Raw genomic sequence first — 10784 nt, 5'->3', positions numbered from 1 at the left:
TTGGAAGTCGAGAATTCCAGCGTTCAAGTCCTAGCAACGTAAGTTATTTTTTTACGGATTTGAATATTAGATCGTGGATACCGGTGATCTTTGGTGATTGGGTTTCAATTAACCACACATCTCAGGAATGGTCGAACTGAGATTGTACAAGGCACAAGGCTACACTTCATTTACACTCATACGCATCATCCTCATTCATCTTCTGAAGTAATATCTGAACGGTAATTACCGGGTTTATACAGGAAAAATAAAAAAAAAGCTATTATGATTTCGGTCTTCAGTATCATGGTGTCACGATATGAGAAAGCAAATGTGTAAACTGGTTTGCAAAAAGAAAATCAATGACTGTGGTTCAAAGAAATTACACCCGAGTCTATCATATAAATAAATTCTCCGTGATACGAAAGCATACTTAAGTGAAATTTTAGAAAATTTCGCATTCGAGTCCAGGGTATGGATTGTATTTTTCTATACTATAAATACCCTTATCATTAATTATTAAAAAAAATTATTATTGAGTATCAAGGGCTATTTTTGGGTTATTACTAATAATAATAAATAAATTAGACAACTTCTTTAAATTAACAAGCTTGTTTCAAGAATGCTATGAATTATCAAAATTTTGGTAATAAAAATTTTACTCAGGCAATTTTTTTTCTAAAAAAGACGTAAGAAGAAATTTATACATAAAAAAAAATAATTCATGAATAAACAACAATGTAACAATTCTAATTACATTAAAAAAATAATAATCATTATGTTTTAATTAAAATAAGTAATGAAATCATAATACAATAATAAAGTGAATCATTTTATGTCATATTCTAAGAGATACCTACATATACGACTGGATGTATCTAATTAATTTTTATTATAAGGGGAAAGGCCATAAATTTGAAGGCAGAGAAAACAGATAACGACTTGAACCGCAGTGAATGACTGAATAAAGGAAGAAAATAGAATAAAAATGGAAGGAAAAAGTGAAGAAGAAGAGGAAGAAAATCGAATGAAAAAAGGAAGAAATAATGGCCAGAGTTGTGAGTACTTAATGGAAATTAGAGGGAAGCAATTTGTAAAGCTAACGGATACTTGAGTTTAGACTTCATGTCAGTTTAGGGCCAAACACTGACTACCAGCTATCTTTTTCTCTTTTCTATATTCTTTCCATTTCACTCTTTCTCTTTCTTCCTTTAACCTTTATTTTTGTTTGGTTATGCTATTGATGTCGTTTTATTCAATTCATTTGCCAAACCAACCACAACTCACATTCATTTAATCTTCTCTCTCTTTTTCGTAATGTTCTCTTTGTTTTTATTTTATCTTAATTAGGGAAACCGTTAATTTCTCCCCCACCATACCGTTACGTTAAAATAATAAAATGTTTATGTCTATTTAATCTATAATCCGTAATTTTATTTTTTTATTCACAATATTTTTTCTCTTTTACAATTTTAGTAAACGTATTTTAGGCTAAATTACGAAATCTTATGATAAACTAATATCTTAATAATAAATAAACATTTTATTTGTTTACCGAATGTGGTAATAAACTTTGGCTACCAATATAATTAAATATCGGTAGAAAGTATGCCAAAACGAAAATAATCGTATAATTTAATAAAATATCACTATTAAATTAAGTAATAACATTACGTATACATTAATTCATAAGAACACAATACAAATAACATACTGCGATAAAAATTATTATTGTGATTTCAAAGCTTTGAATAAAGCATTTTTTTTATTAACAAATAACAATGTCGCCAAATGTATTACCGTAATTTTCCATATATTTATATAATTGCATATAAATGAATATAGTTAGTAACATAGTGGATTTATTAGTTGTGTATTTTGAAAAGTTGGTTGCTTTTCCAGTTATGAGGAAGGCTACACTTGTATGTATGAATACGTGAACTAATTATTACACAAAACGGCAGCGGTCAAAAGGTTTTAGAAATATGGTATATTATTTCTTTACTGTTTTCCAAAGAAGGAAAAATAGAATAAAGATAGGAACATTGTAGTAGTGAAAAAGAGAGTATATTAACATTTTGGCAACAGCGATTCTACGATCGATCGTTGTAGCCATAATGTTGTTTACCAAGTTTTGCATTCACTATAGTGAATAATCTTCATGGGAGTTTTAAATATTATCAATATTTTACTGTATTTTATCTATTTATACCAAGATTGTTAGTATCTTAAGCTGTTTACAAAACAGTGTTAGATTTACCATAATTTCTTATACTTTTCCACAGAAGTTTTTCTTTGTATTTAATTTTAAACATTCTTTCAATTTTTATCGGATATATTTCGTAAACTTGTTTCTTTTTATTGGATGAAATATTACTTTTATAGATTTTTCTGCTAATTTTATTATATCTACCGTGTGGAAAAATTACATTTTGATTAAGAGGAATATTTCAATACGGTTAGTGAACTCCAAAAAAAAAAATAAAATAGTTAATTGTCGGAAATAGATCATATCAAAAAAAATTCCTCTCGGCACTCCGGAAAGCAAAGGTAGATTTCACTGGGGAGCCGTCGTGCGTCTGGACTTGTGCGGATGGGCGACGGTGATGAAGCACGGGAACTCTGGACCCCTAGAACCTAAAGGTAGCTCCTGGGCTCGCGCAATGCTTAAACTGCAGGACCGACCCTGGAGGAGGAGAAACGGTGAGATAGGAGTTTTAGTCGGTAGGATGCGGGTACACATAGGCTCTTAATAATATCTAACCGAACCCGTGCGAGTCCGACATTCCCTCATTTATGGAGGGTGCGTAAATGGAATTTTCAAAATAGGGGTAGGCAAACTCTGATTGTATGAGCTCGTATCGTACATTACTTTCCATGTTTTACAGACACTAAGTTTTCTAATTAGACTAAAAGGTATTGCTAAATTTATCAAGACTTTCTTATATTTTTTTCTGAACTGATTAACAACACACCTATTTATGGATTAGTGGAAGACTCAAGGTTTATCTCTTTGTACTGAAAAAAAATAAAAATGTTTTCAGAAATTATTTAAAAACATGTATAAATGTAACAACAGTGATGTTGAGAAGATGATTTGAAAGTATAATAGGCCACCATTACCCGCAATTAGTATTACGACTTCCGTTAGATACTCTACCTTGTTTTAAGTGTAGGCCATATTTACACATTTTCTCATATAGAAAGGATAACACATAGAAAAATCACATTTCTTGGCAATAAAATATTGTCACTTGCAAAAATTAAAATATACACAGAATTAAGTCACGGCATTTTAAATGTGTTCACTTCAAATTCACTGAATACGACATCGGTTTCATTTATAAACAAGTTTCACATGTGAAGTAAATGGGAAGCCTTTCATTCTTAGAATTTCAACAATATTTTGGTCATTCCTTGCCGTAAGGGTTGGTCATATCAAAATTTTCTGTGTTAAAACTTTTTAGGTAATATTCACAGGACTAACGACCACTTTAAACGGATTCGATCCTGTGCCTATTAAGGGAGCTATGTTCTTTTTTCTTCAAAACCCCATTATTTCCATCCGCTGGTCCAATGGTTGGTGATAACCAAAAAAATTTACTTAGATAATTTTTAGGCACTTATCCAAAGAATAGGAACTTTAAACGAATTCGATATTTTACTTAATAAGAAAGTTATAGCAATATTATTTTTTCAAAAAAGCCACCTCATTTGCACCCCTTTGGTCCGATTTTGACCGTCAACAACCTTGACTGAGATTTTGGGTATATTTTTTTTAGGGAACAATTTGAAAGTAATTGGCGTAAAATTACGGCAGTTATCGTGTCCACAAGAATATATATATATATACTTTTGAGCTGACGGTGGTTTTGAGGTCTGGCGGATCTGAAACTCGAAGATATGTCGAAATTTTCCGAAAGTCGAATCATGGTACCCATTACAATCGATAGCTTTCTTATGAAATCAACCTAATAGGTAATTTCCTGTTTTTAACCCATTAAAAGATTTTAACCATGGAGATTATTTACCTTTTCTAATCTTTATTTTATTAAAGGTAGCCGTCTCACTCATTGAATGTCACCTTATTATCTTGTAAAGAGTGTAAAGATTAAAGGCTAGTCATAGAAATCCTTTCTTATAATTAGATGTACTCCAGAAATTCATTCTTAGGAGGCAGGAAAAAAAAATACTTAAAAGAAGGTGTCTATTTTTTTTTCTTTGTATAAAAAACGGAGTACGGTATTGATGGCCGGAAGCTTCTTTCAACAAAATATTTCAAAACACGTTAACTACCGAAAAATTAATTTTACTTATATAGTTAATATTTCAAAAAATATCGAGTGAAGCTGGCATAAAATATCACAAATGCTTTTTTAAGAACGACAGATAGTTAAGACGATTACGTATGTATTCCTCATTTTATTTGGTTATTTTTCTAAAAGTCCATTAAATAATTTCAACAATAAAAAAAATAAACAACACTGTTGTCCTTCCATTATTATTAATTTTAATATTTCTTTTTTATATTGATTCTTCTATTTTATTTTTTCTCTATATTTTCTGCTATTTATTTCTACAAATATTCTTTTTATTTTTGTGCTACAACATCTCAACCAGCATGCTCCGATTATACGTATTCATAAAGCCACGCAAATCTAAACCTCAACCGATTGTTTAGTTTGCAAAAAACAATTTCGTAGTGACTTTCACGGAGAACGTTAATGCAATCAATAAATATCTCTTGACTGAAGATAATCTATGTTTACGATCAATAATATTTTCTTTTTCACGAAATCTAGATACTAAATAAAAAATATTAAATTTATTTGATACTTCATCATTGATGAAATTAATGATAAAAACATTCTGGCATTCAAAATAAGACCGAGTGATTAAAATATGTTCCACATTTACGTTCCATATTGTACGATGGGATTGTGAAAATGGCATGCTTGCATTGTTACTGATACTATGCGTTTAGAACTTAAGTACACTTTAAAAAAAAAAACTTATCCCGCTCGCCAGAAACCCTATATTAATAACCTTTTAGACGTAGAATCGGCGGCCGTTTTGGGTTACGTGACTTTATAACGTAATGTAAAAGCATGAGTATTACAATAACCTTTTTTTTTAATGTTCCTGTCTGGATCTAAAGTTTTACATTATGAACCAATATTTTTTTCTTTAGTAATTAATTTTTAATTATTTTATTTATGAGTACTTAATGGAAATTAGAGGGAAGCAATTTGTAAAGCTAACGGATACTTGAGTTTAGACTTCATGTCAGTTTAGGGCCAAACACTGACTACCAGCTATATTTTTCTCTTTTCTGTATTCTTTCCATTTCACTCTTTCTCTTTCTTCCTTTACCCTTTATTTTTGTTTGGTTATGCTATTGATGTCGTTTTATTCAATTCATTTTCCACATTTACGTTCCATATTGTACGATGGGATTGTGAAAATAGCATGCTTTCATTGTTACTGATACTATGCGTTTAGATCTTAAGTACAATTTAAACAAAAAACTTATCCCGCTCGCCAGAAACCCAATGTTAATAACTTTTTAGACGTAGAATCGGCGTCCGTTTTGGGTTATGTGACTAAAAATAAACTAATTTTTTTATTCTTAGTTAATCTATTAATTTAAACAGAACTGATGGATCTAGTTCATTTTACACCTGAGTTAATGTAACTAGATTTTAATGTTTTAAGCAAATATCTCTTATTGTCTGAATCCAAATTCAGAATCTTTGAATGAGGAAGTCGAATGAGGTATTTGTTCACCTGTCACATGCTACTAACCTTAGTATGTAGTAATGCATTCCATATATATAACCACTCAGATTATAATACTACTACTTCAAATGCAATATTGTACAGTCTTATTGTTAATCATCATTCGTTTACTATTGTAATATAGTAATTGCTTACCACAACCATTACAAGTGCTCAGAACTGGTTTCAGTCAGTTTTATTGATACTTTGATCTAAATTTTGATTTTTCTCAAATTTTAATTGTAAAATTCAAATTTTTTTAGTTGATTTAATTTTAAATTTTGTAGTAATAACTTTTAAAACCTCTCTATTCTTTCTTATTCTGACTTTCCTAGAATCCACCAAAAAAGAAAAGCAGAATGGAAGAAGAGAAAAACTGAAAAAGAATGGTAATATGTAGCGAATCATTAAGAGAAAATACGGCCAAAATTGAAAAAATAATTTAATTAATCGTTACCAAACACTACATAATATAATAAATTATTATTACTTATTGAAAAAAAAAGAAAAGAAAAAGAAAACGATTATACTGAATGAAGTATTTATTCCTTTCCTTAAAGATATAATAAAATAATAGCTTAGATAATAGCAATTTGTTTTAGTATAAAAAATTGTTTTCTGGTATTACAAAAAAATATGCGCGCTTGCAATCCATTATGCACAGAAAAAAACCTACACACATACATGTTCATATTCCTGATACAATTTCAGTTGTATAATTATCTATATATCTATAATTAATAATACAAAAAAAATATAGTATAAAAAATACAAATTTAATATATAATACAAAAACATTCTAAATTAATCAGAAACATCATCCTGAGAATGTTATATGATGTACAATACTAATATATTTAAAAGGTTTTTTCTATTTATTTATGAGATCCGTATTTTTCTTCTTAAAATTTATTTTAATCTGACGTTTGCGGCTATATTTCTTCCTGATCGTCGTGCAGCATAATTTTTGACGAATGCTGGTCGGTTTCAGAACTGTGGAATGAAATGTTGGACCCATAATTGTACACAGTATCATTAACTGGTAAATAAGGTTGTGAATAGTATGATAATAGAGCATGACCGAAGTGTGATTTTCCAATCGGTATTGCAGTTAATCCAGAATTATACTGTATAATCGGTAGAACGTTGAACGTTACTGAATTTTCTGGTACATCGTCATAACTAGGGTTAACTAGTCGTTGTGAGGATACATTATTATAACTGAATTTTCAGGAATAAATGGTGCCGGTGTATTATTACAATATAGGTATACACAACTGTCCAGGTATGAGAGAATTTAAATATTGTGAAATAAATTTTTGAGGTGGACCTGCATTCTGTGATTGAGCAGTATTATCCTGTCCAGTTTAGATAAAAGAAGTAACTTTATGGAGATGTTTGTTGTTTAATTTTTTTTTCCATTATTTTTGTAAGTTCATTAGGGTGTTCGGAGACCTCAGGTTTATTTAGTTTGATATATTCATCATTTTTCTTATGAAATTCAACAATTTCATGAGGTTTATTATCTATCCTTGTAAAACAATTGTTTTTTTCATTATTTTTTCTCTCTCTAATTACATATTTCTTATTTTTATATATTTTTATTTTATTTCTTCTTGGAAAATAATTTTTTGAAGAGTCTGTAGATAAATATCTATTAACTTCACAGTTGCGAAAACCTCGATCGTTAGAAGGAACATCTCCTTCTGGGACATATGAGTCAAAGAATGTCTCCTCAAGTTTATGTTCAGCAGGGGCTGGTGGTGTTAAAATACGTCCAAAATGACGTCTTGCACCTTGAAATTGCCTCAAAATATATATATTCATACCCCTTGATAAAGTAGATCCCAAGTTGTTAGAGGAGCTAAATGGGACTTCAATTGCAATATTTCTTGAACTTAAATGTTTGCTTTCTTTAGTTATTAATCGAGAAGTTTGAATGGAAATAATGTTACGGACGAAGTCAAATTCTTCAGTATAAAACTGTAACATTTCAATCCAGAGTTGACCAGCCGTTTTTTTATTTTTTCTAAAACCATTCCATACTTTATGCAAATTATCAACTTCATGAAAAAAGTAAACGTCACAGCCCTCAAAGGTTCTTCTTTCAACAGCAGCAGTTCCATCATCTAACTCCTGTAAAACTGGAAGAACCGGTGGATTACATCGTTGCAAGAAATATATAACCATAATGATATAGCCAAAGGAAGATAAACTACCTGTTGATGCAGATCCTATATTACAGACTTTTGCAAATTTTTTCAACATAAAACCAAGTATAGGCGCACGAACATCAATTTTTGAATAAGTCAGTAGAAGTTTTGAAGTTACTTGAGCAATTTCATTGTAAAGACTTATGTCTCCTTCTAACTGAGTAGTCCTATGAACAAATTTCAGGATTGGTACTTTAGCCGTTGATATTGGACGCAAATCTTTTACTTCCTTGTAATTTTGGAGATGTTCATATAGTTTTTTAATTAAATTTGATTTATCCAACCACTCTTTTCCAAAATTACCTTTGGGAAATGTAAGAGAGATATCTAAGTCTGAGCGCCTGAACCCGAAGCCATTAACTGATGAACCAAACAGAGTCAACTTAACATCTACTCCGCAAGATTTTTCCAGAAAATTCTCTATGTTCTCTACGATTATATATTTACGCCGAATTTCAACTTCCGTAGGTTGATACATATAATAGATTTTGTGACATAGACGATTTAATACTTCCAATGTAAAATTATCAAAAGATGGTAATGGCTCTAAAGGTGGTAACTTATCATTCGGACAATCAACATTAATGTGCCCGTCCTGTCTACAATTAGTACAAATCAAAGGAAACGTCGCTTCGTTTGTGAAGTTCATTGCATTAAAATTATAATAAAGCATTTCTGATTTTACAGATTTAAATAAATATTCAGCACCCTTTTTATAAACGAACATCTTTGAATACATATTTTTTTTATTCAAGTGTACAAATTTAGATTTTTCTAAAATTCGGATGTTTTCTGAAACGATGTCAAAAGGATAAGGTACTCTCTGAATATGCCCAACACTTTTCTTCAATTGATCCACAGTTAGATAATAATTTTCATCTGTACAGACTTTATTCCTGAATTCTTCTGCAGTTACACCAGAATATAAATCTTTATCGGTCGCAATGATTAAATTCACAGTCCAAACTATACAATTAATATATGGTAAAAAATAATTTTGTTGAGGCAAGAATGATTCAGAGAGTACGCCACCACATACTGGCCCAGTTAGTGTTTGTGGAATTTTGAAATATTTCCAAGTTGTTTTTAAACAGTGTTGAATATAGTGTACAGTTTTAAAATTTTTTACACGTCTAGTGAAGTTTCGATTGGGAGAAAACGGATCAATCACACTATAAAGATTATGAGATCGACCTCTATCATTACGTAAAATAACATTCTTTTGATTTATAACTACAACTCTTTCATCAAATTCATAAGCGTAAAATTTAAATATTCCAGTCCACAATGTATCAAGATTTGAAAAATTCAATTTCTCCCACTTTCCAAGCAATAATTCGATTACATCTGATGAATCCAATTCCTCCATTCTGTCTTCTTTAAAATATTCACTCAATTCTTCCTCTAATACCGGAAGAACAGGAGGATCACATTGCTGTAAATAGTGAATTGCCATCAGGTATAAAGTAAATCCAGGCCATGTTCCATACTGAGGGGAATCAACCCTACATATCTTGCCCCAAAGACGAAATAAGCAAATTATCATACAGGCTCGATCATCAATTTTGGTATATTTTAATATGAGATCGGATAGTTCTGCAGTCATTGCTGTGCTAGGAATTATTTCACAACTTAAACCGGTTTTTCTGTCAATAAATTTCACCTTGATGATCTTGTTGCTGGCACTCCGTGTGGTTGCGACATCTCTAAAATTATGTTTATCAGAATATATTAAAGATTGGACCAATTCAAATGCCCCTTCCAGATCTGATGGTACTGAATTGATCAGTATGTTAACTTCACTATCCTTCAGTCCAAGCCCGTGTAATGATGATCCATATAAGGAAACCCTACAAGTTTGCATTTTAATAAAAAGCATACTGTTAATATATGCACAAATATCTTTTCTGTCTTGAAAATTGTTACTGCGTATGCTATGTAGGTGGTATACTTCCTCTAAAGTAGTACACAGTTTTTGCCTAATTACTGCTGGTAATTCTGGCATTTCCTCGGCAGATCTTCTAGAATAATATTCCTCCAATTTTAATAAATGGTTTTTATTATTTATATGTTGCTTAATACTGGAATAATCATTACAGAAAATTCGGCACAAACCACACTCTGCAATTTCATCAGAAAGATAGATTTTTCTTTGCCCAGATAGCGATTGTATAAAATTTATTCTCTTTATGTATTCAAATCTAGGTTCATCAAGTGAATCTATTTGTGTTCTTATATTCCTATCAGTCATCCTCATGGCAGGATTGTCATCTTCCAAATTTTCAGAATCTTGAGAAAAATTATTATTCATAATTTTCTTAGGAACTGCTTCAATTTCCTGGTTTCTTACACTATTTATCCGTGCATCATCATTTCTATTACAGCTATACATTCTTTTTTAATGCCAATGTCTTTAATATGTTGCAAATTTCAAAATGAGACGGTCAGTGTTTGTTTATTAGATCTGGATAAAACTAGAAATAATAAAAATTATTAACATTGTTAACTAAATATATACTATACAGTAATATCCATAGAAGCTTGTATACAAGTACTATATAAGAATCACAGCCTAGGTGTTTGTAACACGCCAAGGAAAACCCTTACCAATCGCTAAAAAAAAGTGTTTCTATCAGTTTTACACTATACATATGGTTTTAGATTGTTCAAAGAAAATGTGAAATTTAGCTTCAATTACAGTATAAACTAAAAAGACCCCCATTTGGACTAGCTATCCATATATATAAAAAGTAGTCGTGCATTATTAATATAATTCAATTATTATTAGGTTAGTTACAAATTTTATTTGAATAA

At 30.3% G+C, this 10784-nt stretch overlaps 1 protein-coding gene across 1 annotated transcript; it reads right to left on the bottom strand.

The window, feature by feature from the left end:
- Positions 1-2958: 2958 nt before the first annotated feature.
- LOC142330850 (terminal uridylyltransferase 4-like) lies at positions 2959-10362 on the bottom strand. Its single transcript, XM_075376316.1, has 3 exons — positions 8804-10362; positions 7420-8569; positions 2959-2997 (listed from the first exon to the last, which is right to left on the bottom strand). Exons 1-3 carry the CDS (start codon positions 10360-10362, stop codon positions 2959-2961), a joined length of 2748 nt encoding a protein of 915 aa, XP_075232431.1.
- Between the last annotated feature and the right edge of the window lie 422 nt (positions 10363-10784).

The sequence above is a fragment of the Lycorma delicatula genome, chromosome 10 (genome assembly GCF_047948215.1).
Source record: "Lycorma delicatula isolate Av1 chromosome 10, ASM4794821v1, whole genome shotgun sequence".
NCBI classification, from domain to species: Eukaryota; Metazoa; Arthropoda; class Insecta; order Hemiptera; family Fulgoridae; genus Lycorma; species Lycorma delicatula.
Note: the sequence above shows the minus strand (reverse complement) of the source record. Positions and strands in the feature narration are given on the sequence as shown.

What these genes read in the sequence shown, in the direction of transcription:
- LOC142330850 (XM_075376316.1), bottom strand. Translation starts at nt 10,362, where the DNA reads ATGTATAGCTGTAATAGAAATGATGATGCACGGATAAATAGTGTAAGA. An exon ending in CAATTGAAGAAAAGTGTTGG is followed by an intron (nt 8,570 to 8,803) that starts GCATATTCAGAG and finishes TACTAATTGTAG; the next exon opens with ACAGGACGGGCACATTAATG. An exon ending in GAGGTTTTCGCAACTGTGAA is followed by an intron (nt 2,998 to 7,419) that starts GTTAATAGATAT and finishes ATTTTTTTTCAG; the next exon opens with TACAAAGAGATAAACCTTGA.